The 24,017-nt window shown below is 41.4% G+C and overlaps 1 protein-coding gene across 11 annotated transcripts in view; it reads left to right on the top strand.

Moving 5' to 3' along the window:
• The first annotated feature begins 112 nt into the window (after window positions 1–112).
• The window catches only part of KLC1 (kinesin light chain 1), a 47,276-nt gene continuing 23,371 nt past the window's right edge, over window positions 113–24,017 (top strand). For 4 of the 11 annotated variants that reach the window (XM_083733841.1, XM_083733847.1, XM_083733840.1 and 1 more), the window contains exons 1-11: window positions 129–330; window positions 13,362–13,623; window positions 13,816–14,046; window positions 15,238–15,316; window positions 16,043–16,268; window positions 16,837–16,924; window positions 17,805–17,906; window positions 19,814–19,987; window positions 20,472–20,571; window positions 22,957–23,006; window positions 23,089–23,156. In XM_083733841.1, coding sequence (XP_083589967.1) covers window positions 13,363–13,623; window positions 13,816–14,046; window positions 15,238–15,316; window positions 16,043–16,268; window positions 16,837–16,924; window positions 17,805–17,906; window positions 19,814–19,987; window positions 20,472–20,571; window positions 22,957–23,006; window positions 23,089–23,156 — 1,379 coding nt within the window. In that variant the 5' untranslated portion in view covers window positions 129–330; window position 13,362. Of the gene's footprint in view, window positions 480–1,057; window positions 1,194–13,361; window positions 13,624–13,815; window positions 14,047–15,237; window positions 15,317–16,042; window positions 16,269–16,836; window positions 16,925–17,804; window positions 17,907–19,813; window positions 19,988–20,471; window positions 20,572–22,956; window positions 23,007–23,088; window positions 23,157–24,017 lie in introns of those variants that run through there. The other 7 variants (XM_083733845.1, XM_083733844.1, XM_083733848.1 and 4 more) reach the window with 6 other exon arrangements.

The raw sequence follows: 24,017 nt of genomic DNA, 5'->3' as shown, positions 1-24,017 counted from the left end.
CGCATGCGCCTTGTACGAAAGGTCTGCCTCGCGCGCGCGAGCCTCTCTCCCTCTCCCCTTCCCTCTGACAGCACTGACATCATTGCTGCCGCCGCGCGGAGGATTGTGGGCCGGGAGGGAGGGTCGCCATTTTCGGTGAGGAGAGGGGCGGAGCTGAGGCCGCTCAGTCAGCCTTGGGAAGCCGGGAAGGACTTACCTCTGTCTGTTTCAGCGGCGGCTGTAACTGCAACAGCCGCGGTGGCGTCGGCGGCTGTGCGGAGACCAGCCTCCTCCTCCTCCCCGGGACTGACAGCCGGCTACTCCGGCCTGGGCGGAGAGGTCATAGCTGGGGTGAGTGGCCGTTTTTCTGGCATCCTGGTTCCCTCTCCGCCTGCCTCCTCAGAGCCCCCCCTCCCCGGAGCCAGCGGCCTGCCGCCCCTCCCTACGCCCCCTCCCGCCGCCCCTCAGAGATGCCGGGAAAGGGCGCCACTTATGGGAAGGTGTGTGTGTATGCGTGTCCCGTGTATAGTGGGGAGCGATGCTAGATCTAATGGGGGGGGCGGGGGAGGCGTGAGGTGATGCTGATCCCGAGCACCTAAGGCAGATAGGCAGCCTCTGCGGAGGAAGAGCCAGATCCTGCGTGGGTGGGTTGTGGCAGCTAGTGAGGATGATGATTATGATGATGATGATTATAATTATTTTATTTATACCCCATCGTGGCTGGGTTTCCCCAGCCTCACTCTGGGCGGCTTGCAGGAGGGGGTGTAACGCTGGGTGGGTGGGCTGAATGGAGTACAGTGGTACCTCGGGTTACATACGCTTCAGGTTACGGACTCTGCTAACCCAGAAATAGTACCTTGGGTTAAGAACTTTGCTTCAGGATGAGACAGAAATCGTGCTCCGGTGGCACGGCAGCAGCAGGAGGCCCCATTAGCTAAAGTGGTGCTTCAGGTTAAGAACAGACCTCCAGAACGAATTAAGTACTTAACCACTATACTTCCAAAATATGGTTATTATTGACATTGTTATATATTAATTTTCCCCTGACGGGGCTCAAGGCGGCTTACAGGTAAATATAAGAACAGCAAAAAACCATGCCCCTCTCCCCAATCATCAACAACAAAAAATTGGAGCATTGATAGAATTGTAACTGTATGCAGATCTAGAAGATGGAGGAAAGGGACATGCACTGGTGGAGGAAGGAGTAATAGGAGGTTGGTAGCAGCCAGAGTTGTTTATTTATTAAGCCCTTGGTGTGAAGGAAGTGTGCGTATGTGTGTCTTCATTCCTTGGAGGCTCTTTCTCTCTTGCGCCCCCCCCCCAACCCATTTTTCCGTCCCCGACTACTCATCCAGAACAAAAGGTAGAGCCAGGCTCCTGTTAGTCCCGGGTTGGTCCCTTGGGGCAACAGCCAGTCCCATTGGGATTCCGCGGATGTTCAGGCGTGGATCATTTGCAAAGAGCCGAGTAGCCAACACGAATCTCTCTCGCTCTCTTCCCTTTCTCCCCCACCTGCAGCTGGGGAAAGGATGCAGGAGAGGAAGGGATAGGCCTGCATTAGGGGATGTGCTTCCTTTACAGAGGCGACAACCCCCTTTCCTACCTTTCTCCCTCCCTCTCTCCTTTTCACATTCATATCGTGGTTTCAGGGGCTAGACAGTAGCATCTTGGGATGAGGATATGTGTTACCTCAGTTTCATTTTTAGATGCAGGGTGGCTCAATCCTTCTGGGTTTTTGTTTTTGATTGAAATAAGGAAGGGAGAGGGGGTGGGCCATGCTTTTGAGTCTGTTAAGGCAGACTCATCATCTTGCTGTCTCCTGGCTTTCTTTTCAATTGATAACAAGATTTTGGACTCTGAAACTGTTTTGAAGCAATACTTACGCATGGAAGCAGGATGACTGAAACCAGGTTTCAATTAGTAACCCACAGTCCTAACCATTACTATTCAGTAGTAAGCCCCACTGAATTATAGCCTAATTAGCCCTCATTTTTCCTACCTAAAATTACATGTAAACTACTGAAGTGTAAGACGCCCTTTGGACAAACAGGACCAACCCTTATTCATTAATAACAGGAAATCTACCAAATGACTTGTATAGGATCTTGGGAAACTTTAAAAAATCTAGGAAGTAGTTTTCATTTTTGTATCTTGATGGGAGAAAATATCTTATAGAGCTTGCAATTCAAGCATAACAGTATGACTGTAGAATGAAATATAAACAAATGAATGATACAATCCTATAATACTCACATAACTGGTATTAAACCCTGTTGAATTAAGTGGTTCATACTTATGAGTGGACATGAATAGGATTGTGCTGTGTATAGAATAAGTATGCATTTCTGAGCTAAGTTGTATAGAAAACAGTTGAACCATCTACTTATTGCGTACATGTCAGAATTGTATTCTCATCTTTCCTAAAGAGCCATTTGTTTTAAAATGACATGAACATATTTTGATTTTACTTTTGATTTTAAATATCTCACAGAAGTTCTTTTTCTAAGAATTTTGAAAACTAGTTTGCATCATGGTGGAAGACATTAGTCATAGGACTTAAATGCATCTGGAATAATAAATTCAGCATTCATCAACAGTGAAGTTAAAACAGATCCATTAGGCAGAGCTATAATGTGCTATGAGGCAGCACAACTGAGTTATAGCAAGCATATTGCTTAACAGGAAACTGTTCTGAGATGACTGTATATTTTAGGAAGCTGAGAATTGTGTGGTAATAACACAGCTCATTCAGAAATGCTTAGGAGCCAAAATCTATTGTTTTTATTTTTAAAAAGTCCAAGACTGAATAACATTTTTATATAATGTTCCAGATGTTTATCTATATTTTTGTGATCATGAAAATAAAATTGATCCATCCTTGATATTGTTAAAATTATGTACTGTTTAAAAATGCATGTCCTATTGTAAAATAAAGTAAAGGATTACCCGAAGTAATTGTGAAATATTAATTTATTGCAAGTGGGGGCAGAATTCAGGCTTGAGGAAGCTATTGTGTTTTTATTAGAACCCAGAGACCCACCTACTGGAGCCTGGTGTAAAAGAAATACCGGTACATTTAAAGAAATCTGATCCCAGGAATTTGCTCTTGAGTACTAGAACTGAACAGAATTCTCAGTCCTGACACAGAAGAATCCTAGTCATCCAATGCTTTCTTTATTTCAGCAGTATAATTTAGAGTCAATTTGTTGTTGCTGTTGTTAAACAATTAGAAGTCAGAAATCCTTGCCAAAGATCTACCAGTAAATTCCATTCTGCCTTCTGTCCACTGCTGCTTAACAGTGTCCATGCTTGCCTTCTTACTAAGGCAGAGTAAAAAACAGAAGTGATTTAGAATGGAAAGGTTAAAAGAGAAATCTAGGTCACTGGCATAAGAGTAATAGTACTTGCAACCTCAGACGAAGCCTCTGAATATTAAATAAGAACACAGAACAATATCTGAACATCAAAGGAAGATGAAGTGGGTTATAATATAAAAAATCAGTGTAATATGATTTTATTTTAAAGGAGGGATCAGTTGCTGTTAGCTTTGTGTCTGAGTTTTCCATCAGGCTTTGGCAAAATGCTCACCTGCCTCTCTTCCTTTGTGCTGTATCTCTTGGTTTCTTTTGCTCAGTTGGGTGCCCTTGGGATGTTTCATTGTACCCTCTAATGCAGTCTCTGGCTTTTTACTGCAGGCTAAATTCCCTTTGGACATGAGGATTAGTGCAGCTTCTCTTCAGTCTCCACCTTTCTGATCTGCCTCTGAGGCGCAGTTAGCTTAGAATATGTTTTTACTCTGAATTTTCAGTATAACTCTATCTAGTGTGACAACATGGCTTCTATACATTTTAGGCTTTTTAACATTCAGAATAACAAGTGCACGAGGCAACATCAAACAAAAGCTGTCTGCAAGAACTATGGTGCTCAAATATGTCATTTTCTTTATAATAGGAACTAAGCTTCAAATGTTTAAGCTTCAGTTTTTGGAATCTTCAAGAAATGGAGGCCCTCCAATTTAATTTATTATTTGCAGGATGTACTGCTCATAAGCTTGCATGTAAAATAGCATAGGAAGCAAAATCCCCTGAGGTATTTTGTCCTTATTACCATACTGCATTTTCTATGTCTTATTGCTGATGCACATGCAAAATATATTGGTATTCCTGGAGGGGGGGATGAATGGGTTTTTTAAGATGACTTATTAGGCAGGAAAGTATTTGGAAATTCCCCCCCCCCCCCGTTTTGTTTTTTTATTACTCTGTAGTTGTATTAAGTGCAATTTTCCTGTTATCTCTAGAAAATAAACTCTTGTCACCACAGATAAGGGATTCTAGGCTTTTTCAAATCAAAGATAAAATTGTAATGGATAAAATTTGAAGCTATTGCAGCGGCAAGGACTGTGAGCTGTTACCTTTTCTGGTTTCTGTCCATAAACTTGCTGTTAGCAATTATTCATCCCTCACTAGGATAATACTGACCTATCTCACAAGCAGCACTTATTTTTCAGGGGGTACGCAAGGGTACGGAATACCAGCACCTCTTTTTTGTTGTTGCTAAAAAGTGTGGCACTTACTGTAACAACTTAATGGCGAGTAAAAGGTAACGGTAAAGGGACCCCTGACCATTAGGTCCAGTCGTGGCCGACTCTGGGGTTGCGGCGCTCATCTTGCTTTATTGGCCAAGGGAGCCAGCGTACAGCTTCCAGGTCATGTGGCCAGCACAACTAAGCTGCTTCTGGCGAAGCAGAGCAGCACATGGAAACGCCGTTTACCGTACTGCTGGAGCGGTTCCTATTTATCTACTTGCACTTTGAGGTGCTTTCGCACTGCTACGTTGACAGGAGCAGGGACTGAGCAACGGGAGCTCACCGTGTCGCGGGGTTCGAACCGCCGACCTTCTGATTGGCAAGTCCTAGGCTCTGTGGTTTATCCCATAGCACCACCCTTTAATAGCAAGTACCGGCACCTATTTTTCTAGGGGGGGAAACCACTGCTCACAAGGCTATTGTAAAGATTATTGACAGCATATTTGAAATACTTTTAACACTCAGTATGCTATATACATAAATGCAAAGAAGTAATTTTTGTACTTTTGTACTTCATTACTTCCATTCTCAGCACAAAATAAACACTTGCCAGCTTTTTTCCTCCATTCACTTTATTTTCCAATACACTTAACATTTGTTGAGTAACTCAACAAAGCATCTGGTTTCCAAAATAATTGGGGTATCAATAGGTTTGGTACCTGAAATTACTGAAATATTTTGCGTAAAACTAACCTTTGTGTTTGTATTGCTGAGAACTGACTAATTTGTCATGTCTGTATATATTTTTTCAAACATATTTTTTACCAATATAATTTTTTACCAATATAAAATTGCATAAGCTCAACATGGCAAGAAGTCTTCCTTCACATACTGACTTCACTTTAGACTAGAGATTATGGCTTATTTAAACCATAGTTTCCTGTTACATTGAAATGAGGAGGTTAGATTACTGACTATTAACTAGCATAGGAAATTATCATATGCTGATTAATAAACCAAGATTGAAATCATAGTTTCTCGGTTTGACTGATAGGAAACTGATTTCAGCAAGTCATGATCTCTGAGCTGAAGTAAGTGTGTAAGAGGTTTTGAAATTGTAGATTCATATGGTTCACCCAAAGTTGTGTGATAAAAATCCCTCTCCCTCTTCTCTTCCTCTGCAGCCCCCTGTGCCCTCCAATCTGCTTTGGAGTGTCCATCTCTGCCAGTTTTAATGTTTTTATGAGAATCTGAACAATTCTCATGAATTTTTGTCTTACCTCACTAATCTTTAGGGCTATAAAACTATTTTTCCATCAGTCTTCATATGTGTTCCAAATTGCCATCCATGTGGCTCATGACCTTGCTGTAGGCACTCGGTGATTATCTGCCCTTGCTGAATTCTCAGTATTCTATAAGAATAATATTATCAAAGTAAGAACATTCGATAGTTTTGATTTGAGTAAGGAAAACTGTACACTTGCAGCTTTAAAAAAATCTGTATTTCAAGGGTAGTGTCAGTATTTCTATATACTTATGGTTTTATAGTATTGCATTCAGTGGCATTGACCTAAAAATGTCTACTTTTTATGCTGAACAAGAAAATAAATATCATGTTGATATGTTGATAACTGACTCAAGATGAATTATTTGTTTAAGGCCGGGGGCAGGGGGAGTGTTGCTTGAAGGGGAATAGCTCTGAACATGGGAATTCTTAATCTTGAAAGTGTTATTTGTGCTGACAATGGGTGATCTCCACTAAGTCCAACTGAAACTAGCTGCAAGTTGATTTTTGTTGATCTCTGTGTGTGACTATTGGATATCGCCCAATAGACATCTCACTGGCTTCATTGGGATACAGATGTATGGCACCTGTTAAGTATTTTTCATTTATGGCACCAGCCATTTACACCTTGTTCCAGCAAAGGAGAGATGCATGTAGAAGCAGGATTGCATGTACCCTGTTGATAAAGATGTGCATTCCCATCTGTGGACATGTTCATTTGGACCCCATTGAATTGGCTGGATGCATCTTTTGATGACTGTGTGTTCTGATGGATTTGGGCCATAGTGGTGTTAAATAGCTACACAAACTGTACTTAAATAAATATGCTGATACAGTTTAATCCTGTGCACAATGAGAACAGTTGGGGAAAATAATCAACATTGTATGATGCAACGTTTATAATGTTGCTAGCATATGTGCTGTAGGAATTACCAGTGCTGAGAGATGAGTCTGTGTAACATTTGTCCTTCTGAAATAACCTGAGGAGTTTGGCTGTTTAAGGCATGCCTTCAGAAGGAAATAGCTGAAATTTCATCAGTGCATATGTGGGATTATCAAGGAAAACTTAAGTCAGGTGAGCATAGTGAAATGGCATCATACTAGTTTACCAGCATTTGACTCATTTACCTCTTTCACACATTTTCCTGTAGCAAACACATTGACAGACATGGCCTACTTGTACATTGCCTTGGTCAGATGTTCAGCTTGTTCTTTTTCTTCAGTCAGCCAACCTATGCAAGATGGCCTGTGTTGACTGCAAGACAACATGCTGAAAATGTAGGAGCCTCACCCTGGGAAGCAGCTCTGTGCATATGTTGGAAAGGGGGAAAAAATCCCAAGATCTGCTGTTGACATGAGATTGGAACAGATAATCTAACAGAAATGTTAGCATTTACCAACCCATATCTGTTGGACGAAGCTGGACATAAAGTCATTAACTAAGTTCAAGCATTTTGAGTAAAACCAAATTTTGAAGAGCTGGGGTGCCACAAAGAGGAAGATACTACTGCTGAACTGCAACTAACATGAGGAAGGATCGTGTATAGTTTATCTTCATGATAAAGATCAAAGAAAGATGGAAGAAAGTTTGTATCCCTTTGAAGCATACATCAAACTCTCATTGTTCGGCATGGTTGTTGGCATCCATCTGTCTCAAGAGACAATGGCTACAAGAAAGCTGCACCATCCACTACAGTTGATTTCCTGCTGAATATGTTCCACAAGGGAAATAAAGCTTATGACAACTTCATTGCTGTGAGAATCTATTACATTTCAAACCAGCCAATTACAAGGTGTAATCTTTTACAACAGTCAGAAGAAAAATAAGAAAATACTGTGTATTTAAGGTGACAACTCCTGTATCACTACAAAAAAGAGTTGCAGGTATCATATCCCCTGATATTAGTACCTCTGATTTGGTCGCATAGATGCAACTATGTTTTAAACTGACAGTTTTCACTTAAAAGTAGAATCCACAGTCAACAGCTATCTATCATAGATTGCAAATGAGTTGATGAAATGTTCCTTCTTTCCATGTGTATGCTAATGGAGTCTGAACTGGCAGTGACTGACCAGAAACAAGACCTGGAACAACATGAAGATATATAACTGACTTAATTTATTACCTTGTCATGTACTTCACTAAATTACATTATTACATGCACCTGTGACATGGATATGTTACTCATTCTTCTAGGAAATTCTGAAAGCAATCAAAGAGCAGTTTGAAGTACTACATAGATGTGTGATAGCTAGCTCATTTATGATCACTATGCAAATCCCTATCTGGATTTCTTTGCTTCACTGGATGCCTTTTTAAGCAAGGGAAGATTCAGCCTTCAAGGTTCAGGATGGAAATAAGAATGTACAAGCCATGTTTTCTTCTTTAAAGTGATTGAATTTGGAATGAGGTAACATAAGCTTAAACCATGGAAACTGAAGCTAGTTAATGAAGCAAGGCTGCAGAAGTTTGTAGTTGTGTGAAATTATAGGAACATATGGAAGATCTGTGCTGCCATGCAAGTCATTCAAAAGAAGATACTGTAGACAGCTTTATTTATGGAATTGGACCCAAGCTACACAAAGCAAGACACTGTTGTCCAGTCCACAGGTAGAAAACTGAAAATCAAAGTGCACAACAGAGGGATTTGAAGGGGATCAGGATTCCTATCTCTTGGAATCTTCAAGTACACAGATCATGATGCCTCGGTACCATTCTCATATAGCTGATGAAATAGAGGAGACTCAGGTTCTTTGTGGATTTGGAGACAGTCCTCACCCAAAAGTGTGCTTGTTGTCAATTTTATTCATGTACAGCAAGTAAAATCACAAGGTTTGTGATAGCCTGCGAAAAGCATAATAATTGTATAAATTATACAATAAGCTAACTAAAGCCTCACAAAACTAAATAAGGCATAAGACTACAAACAGTTAAGCGTAAGGCTACCAAGCAATAGCCTGCATGGCATCTTACAGCCAGGGTGAAGCACCTCTGTTAGTTCTGGATCTGTCTCTTAAGTTCCTCATCTTAGTTTCAGCAGCTGAGTTGTGGTTTTCCCAGTTGTCTGGCTCCCTATTATATATTGTTTCACTACGCTGACAAGGCTAATTCATGTGTTCATAACACACATATGAGTTATACGTCACTGGGCTTTACCTTCTTTATGCATTCCTGGGAGGAAAAGGGAATACTGCTCTAGATCCCAAGCAGCTACGTTCTTCAAACTAAAAGCAGTTGTGTGAGAAACTCAGCTTATATGTTACAGACAACCAGCCTTTGATTCTTCCAGTTAGTGCATTGTTTATCATACTTTACAAGCCAGATGACATTTGCTAATTTCTACTGAATAAACGCTGTGCTGCTGACGAAGATTCATATTAACTCTGGAAGGGACAGGTTACAAATAGCAAACAGCTAAGTCCATGCATGTTAGGCCTTATGCAGGGGCATTAAAGGGACAATTGCCAGCATCAGTCCTTGTGATAACCTTAGTCTTCTACACATGTCAGGAAGATTTGGGGATTCACATGGCAGGACAGCATCTCAAACAAAGACGTGCTCTCCCAAGCCCACATTCTCACCATGTTTGCACTCCTGTCTCAGCAACATCTACGCTAGGTTGGTAATGTCCACAGAATAAAAGATGGCAGAATCCCCAAGGACATGCTCTGTGGAAAGCTTGCTTCAGGCACGGGGCCTGAATGTCTGCAAACTTGACACGAAGGCTGGCAACGTTAATCCTGTGGTGTGGGAATCCCTTGCAGACGACCACAGTGCCTGGAGACAGACAGACAGACAAATTGTGTATCCACAGAAGTGACCTGAGGAGGAATGACCGCTGGAAGAAGAAACACCATGGTACACTTGCATCAGCACAATCAAACGCTTTCATCTGCCTCCGCTGCAACTGATCCTGTATTTTTCGTTTCGGTCTCTACTGCCACAGCAGGCGCTGTAACTCTCCAATAGCTCAACTCTGATATTGTCTTCTGCTAACTAACACACAACTGGGGGAAGGACAACATATGCATGGTCAATTGGTTTTTAATGCCTGGTGGTTGTTTCTTCTTGTGATCTTAATGGCATTGGTATCAGTGAGTTCCTGAACAAGGAGACCTAGCTCAGCCTTTATTTTTCACTGGTATCTTCCCTTCATACTCCAAAATCAGATAAATTCTACCCCTTTACTAAATTTAGGATTATGGGTAGTCTGCAACATCCCCCCAAATTCATAACATTATTTTCCTACTTCAAGTAAAGGTGTGCTCCAAGTAGAACCATTGAAGAACAAGAGAAATAAGATACAGTACAATACTTTGCATACCTTTTTCTAGCTCTGTCACAGGTATGCACATGCTCAGATTTAGGAATAAGAAGCTCCACCCAGTGTTTGGAAACATGTTATGGCCCAAAGGCTGTTGTTTAGATTTATTTTCTGATATATTTTGCATATTTGTATACAACCAATTTGCTCCTTGGCAATTCACAATAAAATGCATAGAACAATGAAATCAATAGTACACAGCAAACCAGGAACAGAGGAGCATTTAAAATAGGTTAAAGCATGAAGCATGAAAGGCTTCAGAAAAGCAGATCTTCTTACAGTGCCAAAAGAGAAGAATGGGTGCATGGTTAGCCTCCCTAGGGAAGGAGTTCTGTGAGTGGTACAGAGGTATTTGCTTTAACAGAGAATTGGCAACTAGTACGGTAGTTACCCTTATTACAGCTATTCCTGACGGACCTTCTGGAATAGGTTTTAACTGAGCACAGGCTGCAGTGGGGAAGGGAAACTGGGAGAATATAAGCCTGCCTTGTGGAAGTCCCTTTTTGCTTTTGCAAGACATATCTGGATCCAAGCCATGATATGTAGTAGCTATGGATGGTGAATGTGCTTGTCTATAGCACTCGTGATTCAAGTTGCAGTTTAGTATCATAATGGGAAAAGAAAATTGGTTAATTGCTAATGAGTGGTCCTTTACAATTAGAATATATTCTGTGTTGAATATGTTGGAAATTGCTGTTGTGTTTTTGCTGTGCCTTTTTCAAAATTCAGTTGCAGTCTCTCACCCCAACCCCACCTCCCAGTGAGTCATGTGTGTCTGACTGTGCGGTGTGAAATTTTGTTTTTTCAGGAAACAGTTCCTGGCAAATTAGGGAAGTGTGACAAGTCTCTCAACTCTTCTTTTTGCTTTCAGATTTGTGGAGGTGACTAAGTATTTTGGTATTGCTTTCAGATTCAGAGAAAGGACAGCTCAGTCGTGCCCATTCTAACTCATGGGTGAGGAGTCAGTGGTCCTCCAGATGTCATTAGACTTCCAACCCCCATCACTCAAGCTGCAATGGTCAATAGTAATGGATTATAGAAGCCGTTGTTCACCAACATATAGTGTTAGAAACTGAGATATGACAGCTAAATGGCACCTTAAACCTAGGTTATGGGCACAAGAATAGAATGTGTAGCGCGCTTTTTATAACAAGAATACAAAGCTGAAAATGAATGAACTGCAGCTAAAGTATTATGTTCATTTTTCACATGGTCTAGTCCTTTCCCTGCTGACCCCCCCCTAATATTTTTAAAAGGTTCTCTTCTCCAGTCTTCAGAGAGTAGCTGGAAGTGGGGAGACAGAAAAAGTTCCTCCATTCCTTCCACTCTGCAGTTTTAATCTGAAATCTTAGGCACAGTACTGTGCCCAGAGCTCAGAAACTGCTCACGCTAATGAAATTCCCTGTTGCAAAATACGCCTGAAACAATGGGAGTTTTGAACACTGTGTATAGATAGCCACAAGTTCCCCATATTTGCTCTAGCTGAGGCTTCCTCAACCTCAGCCCTCCAGGTGGTTTGAGACTGCAATTCCCATCATCCCTGACCACTGGTCGTGCTAGCTAGGGATCATGGGAGTTGTAGGCCAAAAACATCTGGAGGGCCAAGGTTGAGGAAGCCTGCTCTAGCTGATGCAGAAAAAAATGCTGTTGCACAGGGTCCCTTCAGTCCTCCAAATGAGATTTATGGAAGGGGAGCAGGGGGAATTGCTAGAAACTGCTCCTCTCCCCTTTCTTCCATCAGGGAATTGGACAACATTGGAAGCCACACGATAGCTGCTGCTTTAATGTTTACTTCAATTGTTTTAATGTGATTCATCTTGCATGTGGGCAGGAGACTATAGTTTCATCTGCCTCTGTCCTGAGAGAGGAGGAGCCTAAAGGTTCTGGCTCTTCTTTACTGTTCTGAGATAATCCCTTATGGTCCATGATTATTATTGTTTCTCCTGATAACCATATACTTACTGGGTTTCCTCCCTCCTAAACATGTCTTCAATGGAAATTTGAATACCTCTCTGAAATTGTAAATCTATGGAAGAACTGGTTAAATGAGTTGTGCCCAAGCAGGCTCTACAGGTTAGTGGGAGAGCAGTAAACTGCTTTTGACCCATGGAAGTCATTTGGAAGTGCTTTGGTCAGCAGCTTTTAGAGCTGAATGCACTGGTTTGCTATAAAATAACAGGAAAAATCCCTTTTACCTGTCTTTCATTAGTTTCCCTTACTCAGCCATTTCAATATTCTTGTCATTTTTAAAATTTCCCATCCCTTTGGGTTGGGTGACAATGTATGCCTGCAAAACAGGATTAATAAATGGATATTTCACACAAATCAATACTGAAACAGACAGGTGTTAAGTGCTTTCTTGTCCGTGTGTGTGTAGGAAGGATATCAGAATTCAAAAGCTTTGAGACCATGGGGCCGTATTCAGTGTAATGCTGGGGAGATCAGTCCATCAGCTCAAGCGTTTCTGCTTGCTTGACAGCACAGTCTCTCCTTCCTTGCCCTTGCTGTTCTGGGGATTCTGCTCACTCTTCAGAGCAGATTTGGGGCGGGCATGTTGTGGCTATTGCACTGGCTTCCACTAGTGTGATGACTTAGTTGAATATTGTTAATTTATTTTTTTATTATTAATAATATGGCCCAGGGATAATATTTTAATATTGTTTAAAATATGGATTGTAAATTATGCTGTCCCTATTGTAAGGAAATTTTTGTACTGTCTTAATATTTAAGTTATATATCCTGTATTTTTAATACTGTTTTATTGTACGCTGCCCAGTGAATATTTATTGATGGGCTGCTACATAACTCATAAATCATAAATCGTATAATTGTAGATTTGGAAGGGACCCTGAGGCTCATCTACTAAAATATATGTATCTTGCTGGCCGGCAAAGCTTACCCAAACCTTTCAGAAATTAAAATATTGTTGACTGCATAGCCTTTTTGTGGTAGTAATGTTCACTGCAAATATATTGGCAATATTTTATTGCATGAATCTGTAGCTGTTACAAGATACAAAATATTGGCGTATTGCTTTGTATTGTGGAAAATGTTTGTTTTGAACAGGAAATTTCACAGGAGTTATTGTAGACACCTACATTCAAAATCTAGAGTATGTATACCAAAACGTTTTATGCCCTTTGGGCATGCTTTGGTCTACTGCATCAGTTTTCAATTAAGACCAATAAGAATTGTAAAATATGTTGTTTGGCTTTAAACTAAAGTTACCATTTCTGTGTTTTCTTAGAATGTATGACAACATGTCCACAATGGTGTATCTAAAGGAAGACAAGTTGGAGAAACTCACTCAAGATGAAATTATTTCTAAGACTAAGCAAGTGATTCAAGGACTAGAAGCTTTGAAGAATGAGCACAATTCCATCTTACAGAGTTTACTGGAGACACTGAAGTGTTTGAAGAAAGATGACGAAACAAATTTGGTGGAAGAAAAATCAAACATGATTCGCAAGTCTCTGGAAATGCTGGAACTTGGACTCAGTGAAGCACAGGTAAAAAGCCATTTCTATTTAGTCTGGTGTCAAAATGTTATCTTGCTTTGATACAGTATTTTAACAATGCTAACAATTAAAATCTCAAATGTTGGATTTGTAAAGCAGCAATGAAGTTGATGCCAACCCACATATATGTTCAAATATTGTAAGCCAGGAGGAATAATACTTGTAATTTCTGGTCCTTTCTAGGTAATGATGGCCTTGTCAAATCACTTAAATGCGGTGGAATCAGAGAAGCAGAAATTACGAGCTCAGGTTCGCAGGCTATGCCAGGAAAATCAATGGCTAAGAGATGAGCTAGCCAATACCCAGCAGAAATTACAAAAGAGTGAGCAGTCAGTGGCTCAGCTGGAAGAAGAAAAGAAGCACCTAGAATTTATGAATCAGTTAAAAAAATACGATGATGATATATCTCCTTCAGTAAGTAGCTTCACATTAAAACACATTTTATTCTTCCTAATTTTTTTCTGTTTGCTGAGGAACGTTACCCTATAAATGTTGGGACCTTTCCTCATAGGAGAGTTGTCCAGCCCTGTGATCACCTTTGTTACCCTTTTCTCAAGATCATCTGGTCATAAACTTAGAGTTTTTGCACTTCTAAATATCATGCTTAGTACAGTGGTGCCCCGCAAGACGAACGCCTCGCAAGACGAAAAACCCGCTAGACGAAAGGGTTTTCCGTTTTGGAGGCGCTTCGCAAAACAAATTTCCCTATGGGCTTGCTTCGCAAGAAGAAAGCCCATAGGGAAATCTCCGGGGACCTCTTTTAAATGCTGGCGGTGGGGAGCAAAGCCTTTCCCCCCCTCCGGCCTTCAGAAGAGGTCCAGGAAGGCCGGCGGGGGCCGAAAGGCTTTGCTCCCCACCGCCAGCATTTTAAAAGCAGTCCGGGATAGCAGGGAAGCGCTTCCCGCTATCCCGGATGGCTTTTGAAGGCAGGCGGGGGGGAGCAAAGACTTTTGCCCCCCGCCCGCCTTCAGAAGAGGTCCAGGACTGGCCTGTCTTCAAAAGCCGTCCGGAGGCTTTTAAATTGCCCCGGGACAGTCCCGGGGCGATTTAAAAGCCCCCGGGAAGGCAGGCAGGGGGGACAAAGACTTTTGCCCCCCGCCCGCCTTGGGAAGAGGTCCTGGACCTCTTCTGAAGGCTGGCGGGGGGCAAAGGTCTTTGCTCCCCCCTGCCTGCCTTCCCGGGAGAGCGGAGAAAGGCAGCGCTGCGTTTCTCCGCTCTCCCGGGAAGGCAGGCGGGGGGAAGCAAAGACTTTTGCCCCCCGCCGGCCTTCAGAAGAGGTCGGGGGACAGACTGTCCCCGGACCTGGTCTGAAGGCGGTTTCCATAGGAACGCATTAATTGATTTTTAATGCATTCCTATGGGAAACCGTGCTTCGCAAGACGAAAAACTCGCAAGACGAAAAGACTTGCGGAACGAATTAATTTCGTCTTGCGAGGCACCACTGTAGATGATACACTTTTCAGTATCGGTATTAGTTTGAGAAGTAGGCCAGGGAGACAGTAATGAGACAAAAGGTGCCTTTTGCAATTTGTGGATATGCATAATGCGCATATCCATATTGATTCAGTGGTTCTAACTGCTTGTTGTTTCTTGGGATTTGTCTAGGAGGATAAAGACACAGATTCTACCAAAGAGCCACTGGATGATTTATTCCCCAATGATGAAGATGACCAAGGACAAGGGAGTAAGTGAATGTAACTTTATACATTATATAGAGTGAGTGGGGACTAGTGGAAGTTTAGCTGCTTCTTTAAGTCATTAGTGCACAGCATAAAAGAGTAGCTGCAGTATTGAAGCCTGGCAGCTGACTTGCCAGAAGCAATAAAAATGATAGACTTGAAACTTCTGATGGGCAATCAGAAGTTGTACTTCAGTGTGAAGATGTTTTTTCTAGTTAGTGATAGCCATGGTTTATCATGTCTGAACTGGGGAAATCATACTGTACTCTCAAATTATACTGACTGAGGCTAGGATCCAGTTCTGAAGCTAAGCATGCAAGGAACAAGTCTCCCCCATGGTTCTAGATTTGGGCTCTTCCCCAGGTTACATTGGCTTGCTAGATGAGGGGGGCAGGAATTTGCATCAGCTACTATGGTGGCTGAACTTTTGATTTCCTGCTTTTCCATGAGTTTGGCTACATCCAGTCTCATTCTCCTGAGAAGCCAGATACTTTCAAGTGTAATGAATAAAAGAAATAGAACTTTCTTACAAAACATGTGGCAGAGTATGCTCAAAGTAATGTGTGTGTTTAAAAAAAAAACCACAAGAGTGGAATGATTAGGTATAATAACCTTATGGAACTCAATCATAGTTTTGACAGTTAAAACATTTGAGTGTGTAGTCTTAAAGAAGTTCAATTCATTCATGCCAGTTACATATTAATTTTAATATACTGCTTTCTTCTTTCTAGTTCAACAACCACATAGCAGTGCAGCAGCAGCTGCCCAGCAGGGTGGCTATGAAATCCCAGCAAGATTAAGGACCCTTCATAATCTTGTCATTCAGTATGCTTCTCAAGGCAGATATGAAGTTGCTGTACCCCTCTGTAAACAAGCACTTGAAGACCTGGAGAAGACATCAGGTCATGATCATCCTGATGTTGCCACTATGTTGAATATACTTGCATTGGTATACAGGTTGGTATTTAAACGGTTTTCTAATGTGTTTGATGTTACAGCTAGACTAAAATACAGTACTTGTGGTGGTGTTTTGAGTAACGATGTTGTATTTTAGTTTGAGGACATGGCCTTTTTAGGGAGACAGACATGCAAGTTGAATAATATTCCTATATATTTTGAGTTGGGCTGAGGACATTCTTACTTTAGCAGTAGTTTGCTGCTAGCGGCTTAGGAACTGAATCTGCATTTTGTTTTGGTGCTGGTTGGTGCATCTGATGACCTTAGATTGGGAGGAGAACTGGGTATACTGTCCATAGTATCCTGCAGTTGTTGTTCTTTATAGGGATGTAGAGGGCAGCCTCAGATTATCAGCGTGGTCTGTTCTAGTACCTAGCCACTCTGCTGTAATTCTGTTGAATAATAGGCACTTCATGGGTTGAGACATGAAAAGAGCAGAATCAGCACTGGATTCTGGCAGTTTCATATACTTAAGATACTGAATCCAATTCTTGCTGATTTTCCTGACTGAATTCTTAGATAATATGTTCATGAGATATGGTTGTTAATCATGACTTCTCTAATTTAGGGACCAGAATAAATACAAAGATGCAGCAAACTTACTGAATGATGCTTTGGCTATTCGTGAAAAGACCTTGGGCAAAGATCATCCAGCGGTTTGTATATTAGATAGTTCTTTTGTTTCTTCCTTCTTTTGTTTCTTCCTTCTTTGTAGTATCAAGTCCTTTTGGTTTCCTTTGAAACTCATTTTAATATTAACTCAACAGGAAGGTTTTTAAGCCCTGGTTTATCGTTAACTTCATTCAGGTAGGTAACTCTCAATATAATGTCTTGCACTTTTAATAATTAAGCACAAAACTCTTTCAACATTGGTCCACTTAAATTACTTTCTTGCACACTTGTCTGATTCTGAATCATTTACATGATGAATTTACCTGAAATTCTGAAATATATGTGTGTTTTTGGATTGCTTTTTTGGAGCAATAGTAAAAACTTTTGTTCAGTGTAAGCCATTTATTAAATACTCTCCATTGATAATTGCAGATGTCCTTTCTATAATATGAAACTATGTCACTTTCTAATATATATCTTTTGAATATAGTATTCTGCTTCATCGAGCAAAATTGTGCATTTCCTAATATTCCTAGCCCAGTGCTTCCCAGCCAGTATGTTATAACTAATCTATTGTCCACATGCTTGTCCCAGTTAAGGTTTTAGCTCTGGGCCAGTACTTTCAAAACATAGACCCAGTCCTTTAGCATGACTTATTCCATGCTTGCTGGATCTTACTACTTGGTTCTACTTAACAACCTAGTAAATATGTACCATCCAACAACAATTTGCTACTATTTGTAGGCCGCCAAAGGTTGGGCATCACTGTGCTAGTTAAGACACATTTTATGTTTCTTAGTTTCACAAGTATTTAAACATCTGAATTACAAATAAATGAATGCTCTAGGAGCTGCTTAATTTTTCTCCAAATAATTTTAGCAGGTATGTTAGTAGACCTACATAGCTTTTGTCCTCATTTTGCAGGTTGCAGCAACTTTAAACAATCTTGCAGTGCTTTATGGAAAAAGAGGAAAATACAAGGAAGCTGAACCATTATGCAAGAGAGCATTGGAAATCAGAGAGAAGGTAGCTCAGAACAACTGTGTTATTTTTGCTGACTTCTGCTTTTTCAGTCTCAGACTTGTCATGATATTGGCTGTGTGTGTTGGTTAAAATAGAGATTGTGCATACAGTTGTGCACATTTAGGATTTTATTGCAATGATCTATTAAGTTTTTAGAAATCAACTCACTGTATTTTAAAGATGTGTCAGAACCTGCTCTCAAAAGACAGGAAACCCCATATTTGTTACGAGGCAGGGAGATCAGGTATCAAGGAAGATCTCAACATCTCAGATGGGATATTTTATTCCAGAAGTGTCATGACAGCTGTCACACATCACAGTTCTGAGCCACTTTTTCCTGCACTACATACTATTGGCTTTGAATGCTATTTCTCTGTCTTCAAAAACAGCAATATGTTTTGGAAATCTACCTTGTGCATATGATTTGAAATGCAAAACAGATGAAAAGTAGGCATTGGGGAGCACCCTAACTTTCCAGAAGTCTGCACATGTAGAAGTGGGGTGAATGACAGAAAAGGAAAGGAATTAGTGTGGAAAGTAGTAATCCTTCCATAGTGTAGGCGGAAGTTCTTTGTGAAGTTTCTTGTGGAGGTTTGAAGGATTTATACCTGGAAAGTTGTGATGTGGAATATTTCCCATACCCCTGTATAATACTTTCAGGGGCTCAGGAGCAGAGGCACAGGAGGGGGAGGAAATGGAGAGGGAGGGGGAGGAATCCGAGGAGAGCGTAGGAGATGACAGTGGTCCGAGGGATTCCATGAGCCTCTCCAGCGAATCGGAAGATTCACAGAAGGGGGCGCCAGTGGCCAGGGGTAGGGGGTTCCCAAGGGGAACGCCCCAGGAGCAAGGGGGCAGCAGGGACTCCCAGAGCAGTAGTTGGAAATCAGGACCAGCTTCCCCACCAGAGCAGAGTGGGGGGGGGAAGAGTCCCAAGTATCGGGGCCAGTGCATTCCCCACCAGGGAGAGAAGACGAGGCAGAGCTGACCACGCCTCCATCGGAGAGTTGGACAACGGAGGGGAGGTCAGATCCGGCCAGTATCCCGGAAGAGGGAAGCAATGACAGAAGTAGTGTAACAGTTAGGAGAAAGGTCACTGGGTTGGCGCGAGAGGCAAGTTCAAATGTACAGGAGCGCGGGACAGCAGAGAATGAGGATTGGGAACCGGGTCCTAAAGCCCGCCGGAGGCAGGGGGAGGAGCTAAGCGACTCAGCGTCGGAAGAGTCCAGAAAGGGCAATGCCCCAGCGGGCAGGAGGACCCAGAGGAGGAGAGAGCAGCGGAAAAGGTGGAGCAGGGCTAGTATCTTAAACTGGTGTCAGAGGGGAGGAGACTCAGACGGGACTTCGCCGATCTAGGGTTTAAGACGTAGGGCTGCACGCTGCGGCTTTGAAATGGAAACTGAACTTCAATAAAGACTTTTGTACATTACGACAGCCTAGCGTTGGTCCTCTGTGAGCTGGGACCTAGAGGCAGCTCTGACAAATACGTAAATAATTCTGGCTAAATTTGTTTAATATAATGTTTCCAGAGGTGGAGTATACCGTATTTTTCGTTCTATAAGATGCACCAGACCACAAAACCTAGGTTTTGGAGGAGGAAAAAAAATATTCTGAATCTCAGAAGTCAGAACAGCAAAAGGGATCACTATGCAGTGAAAGCAGCAATCCCTCTTGCTGTTCTGGCTTCTGGGATAGCTGCGCAGCTTGCATTCGCTCCATAAGACGCACACACATTTTCCCTTACTTTTTAGGAAGGAAAAAGTGAGTCTTATAGATCAAAAAATACGGTACATAGGGGCTTGAGTCTAGCTGAGCCAATGCTAGTGTAAATATGACTGTGACGGCTTTTTTAAAAAAGTTTATATTTAAAAAGCAGGTGATACAGTGGTAACCTAGCGTTCCTTTATTTCTAGGTACTGGGAAAAGACCATCCAGATGTTGCCAAACAGTTAAATAATCTGGCCTTACTATGTCAGAACCAGGGTAAATATGAAGAAGTGGAATACTACTATCAACGGGCACTTGAGATCTACCAAACAAAACTGGGGCCGGATGATCCAAATGTAGCAAAAACCAAGAATAATTTGGTATGTCTGCACAGTGGCGTATATAATAATGAGACATGAGCTACTGTATTTCTCATTTGCTGAAAACATGGGCTTGGATCCAAAACACCAAACAGAATGAAAATAGTTCCTAGTGCCAGTACTGCCACACTAAGACTTGCACATGTGCTAGAGGAAGACTTTCAGCAGTGATATATTATACTGTGTCTTACAATTACTGTGCTTCTGCTAGCCTGGATGAAGTACAACTTTAGATCTAGTGTCACTATTTTCACACCATGCTCTAGTGTGACATGTAACATAGACCTTCTGTAGTGCTGCCCAATTAGCATAGACAATATTGAGCTAGATAGACCAATGGTTTAAGTTAGCTTCCAATGACTGTTATGCAGGCAGAAAAACACATTTAGATCCAACCCTTTGTAATGTGCTAAGCAAGTTGCCTTCAGATATCATGTTTCTGAACTTCTTTCAAATCTGACTGTGCTCATGTCATCTCTTTCAGGCATCCTGCTACTTGAAACAAGGCAAATTTAAGCAAGCCGAAACTCTGTACAAAGAGATCCTTACTCGTGCCCACGAAAGGGAATTTGGCTCTGTGGATGGTAAATGCTTGTATTATGAAGGGAAGTTAGTTCGTGTAGGAATAACTAGGGGTTGTGAATAGGAGAGACTCAAGTCCTTTGTTAATTGTAAGAGGTCATGGGTTGTGGCTGCTTTTAAATAATGGCAGAACATATTGAGAAATCATTTTAGAAATTGTTACAGGAAATGCTTTGACAAGTTGTTTAGCCGTTGTTTCTCTAGGTTTTCTCCCCCATGCTGTATGGCAAACCATCTTTAAAATTGAGAGGAATTTTCACAAGCAGTTTTTGATAATGATAAATTGAGTAAGCATGTAATGCTAAATCATTATTTACCGTATTTTTCGCTCTATAACACGCACCCGACCATAACACGCACGTAGTTTTTAGAGGAGGAAAATCCGTAGGCATGCCACCCGTAGGCATTCCCTCCATAACAAGCACAGACATTTCCCCTTACTTTTTAGGAGGAAAAAAGTGAGTGTTATGGTGCAAAAAATATGGTAATTCTATGTACAGAAGCTGGCAAAAGCCTGAGCAAAGCCTTGAGCTCCCTCTTTCCCTTGTCCTTCCCTGCTGGCAGAAGAACTTCTGCAAAATATAATTTCATTTCTCACAAATCCTTGCTTCTTGTTAAAGTATTAACCAGACATTTTGGTTAGAAACAAACTCTAGTCAGTTTCTGAACAAACGAGATTCATAACTCATGGTGGAAGCTTGCTTGTTTACTGTGTAGATTTTCTTTTAAACCACAACTTGTAGTTTGTATGTTAAGGATAAGCCAGGATATATTGAAAGTGAAATTAAGTTCTGCAGACGTCGTCCTCCTACCACCTGTGGGTCGGGAGTGGGGGAAGAAGAGCAGGGAGTATGCAAATTCAAGGCTTTCTTTGGGTTCATCCCAGCACACGCATATTCCAGCTTGTGCACCAAGTGCTAAGCCATGGTTTAATATTGTATGCAAACTGAGCCCCTAGGGCAGGCATAGGCAACCTCAGCCCTCCAGATGTTTTGGGACTACAGCTCCCATCATCCCTGACCACTGGTCCTGTTGTTGGACTTGTTCCGTATCTGCTATAGGGTCCCCGGAGCACAGATTCACACAAAGCGGCAAACATCCTTTCAGGTTATAACAGGGTTTATTTGAAATGCATATGCAAAGCAAAGGTGCAGCACGATAATCTCGCAATCTGCACACCCCAATCAGGGTGCGCCCACTTTTTATAGACTATACAAAAAAACCAAACAACAACAGAGAGTGAGACTTTACATTCTTATCCAATCAGGCTCTAACATTCCATGTTTCTCCTTTTGAAGGTTAACACTTCTTAATTTACTCATTCTTTGTCTGCCTCCTACGGCCTTCCCTGACTTGTAACAGTTGCTTTGTTTGTCTGCTTGCTTATGGTCTTGCCCGTCTTGTAACAGTTACTTTGATAACAGCATGCTGGAATTTCTATTTTTGAGGCCCTTCACTGTTAGCTAGGGATGAAGGTAGTTGTAGTCCCAAAACATCTGGAGGGCCGAGATTGCCTATGCCTGCCCTAGGGGGAAGGTGGGGAGAGCACTTGGCTTTTTAGTCCAAGCAAAGTCTAATCCTGTTGGGCATGTTTGCAGTTGCTCTTTGGCTCTAGACTTCCTTTTACAAATCTTGGCAGAATTCTTCAGAGGGTTTTAGGTTATCATGATAATAATGATGCCCAAAAGACTGACTTGAAGAATCATACATTTTAATTGGGCGATTTAAGGAATTGGTTGGATTGTTAATACACAGAATATAATTTGCAAGCAGTAGTTGCAGAGCACTGGCTTCCTTGTGATGAGTTAATTATGTAAGCAGCTTGCTTGAAGTGTCAAAGTTGTCATTGTGATATAAGTGACGTCTCCGTATGTTCTAGCAGACAACTAAGCTTCTGTTTGCATGTGCTGCTTGCAATTCGGTTAACATCAAAGCTGCTTTGAAAGAGCAGTTGCAACCATTTTGTAACTCTGATTTCTAGCTATTCTTTTTTCCTATCCTTAGGCTGTGAAAAAAACAAGACATCTACTTGTAATATGTCTTTGTTCTGTCACAGTGTGATAAGATGACCCTTTGCTCTGTTTAGCTTATTTGATAAACTCAAGGTTTGCATCATTTATATACAATAGTACCGTGAGTGGCTTCTGATCAGTGAATAAAGTGTCCTAGAACATTGGGGGTGGATATCTCTGTAGCTTTCCATAATGTTTCTTTACAGCACAATCCTATTCATGTCTACTGAGCAGTAATCCTCACTAAGTTCAGTGGGGCTTCCTCCCTCATAAGTGAGTATAGGATTGCGTTGGTGAGCATTCTTTCACAATGCTGGTCTGGCCAAATGTGGTCATTTTATTTCACACAGTATCCCTTACCTTATTTTTACATAGATGAAAACAAACCAATCTGGATGCATGCTGAAGAAAGAGAAGAATGCAAAGTAAGAGGATACCTGAAGCAGAAATTTATTTTTGACCTTATAGCGTTAAAGATAACAATTTAACACACTGTTTGCAATTTAGGGAAAGCAAAAAGATGGCACTACTTTTGGTGAATATGGAGGCTGGTATAAAGCTTGCAAAGTTGATAGGTAGGTACATTTTCCTAAAAACATTTAAAGTGTTAAAATAATAATGTTGTTGACAGTGTGTTGAATTCTGGAAACCTCCAAAGTGAAGATAATTGTAAATGTCCTTATGGAGAAACTTAATAAAGGTTGTATTCAACTAACTTTTATGCACAGTAGACCCAGCAGAATTAGTGGTCATAAATTTACACGAGTCTACTCCAAGTAAAAGTTAATTGAATATAACCTTAATTCGATTAACTGGTCAATTAACCAGATTCAGTTAACTGGTCTCACTAGTGGAAGCTTGCACAAGGACTTTGGCTAGTGCAACAAGGTTCCCACCCCTCGAAATTCGCTGGGGGTGTTAGGTGAATTCCCAGAACAGGTTTTTCTCCAGGTGGAAATGTCTTGATTGTGACTGAAACAGTCATCCAAATAAACTGGTGTTGCAATACTACCTAGAGAGACTCGGCTTTGTGTAAATACCTAGAAAGATAAAATTTGGAAACAGAAGCATAAAGTGACTGGAATATTGTGCAGTATTGGCTAGAAGGCTGGAGCTTCCTACCATGTCAGGAGAGATGCTCAGTGGCTGCTAAAAACCCTACTGGCCGTCCTTTTGTAGAGGTGGTTGTTTGAAATCACTGGCTACAAGTTAAGCCCACCAATACTACATTTTCCAACTTCAGAATGGACTCAGGGTCTTGGATTTATTTTGGGTTAGAGCCTATGGCTGATTAGCATGCTATACCCTTTTAAATGTGTTGGTGGGGAGGGGGGATTATTGTTTTCATAGAATCATAGAATTGTAGAGTGGGAAGGGAACCCCAAAGGTAATCTATTCCAAAATTAATGAATGTTAGAATGATGTTGGATTGAAAT

The sequence above is a fragment of the Podarcis gaigeae genome (assembly GCF_964106915.1).
Source record: "Podarcis gaigeae genome assembly, chromosome: 1".
Lineage (NCBI taxonomy): Eukaryota > Metazoa > Chordata > Lepidosauria > Squamata > Lacertidae > Podarcis > Podarcis gaigeae.
The sequence above is the reverse complement of the archived record's forward strand: the minus strand, read 5'-3'. Positions and strand labels throughout refer to the sequence as shown.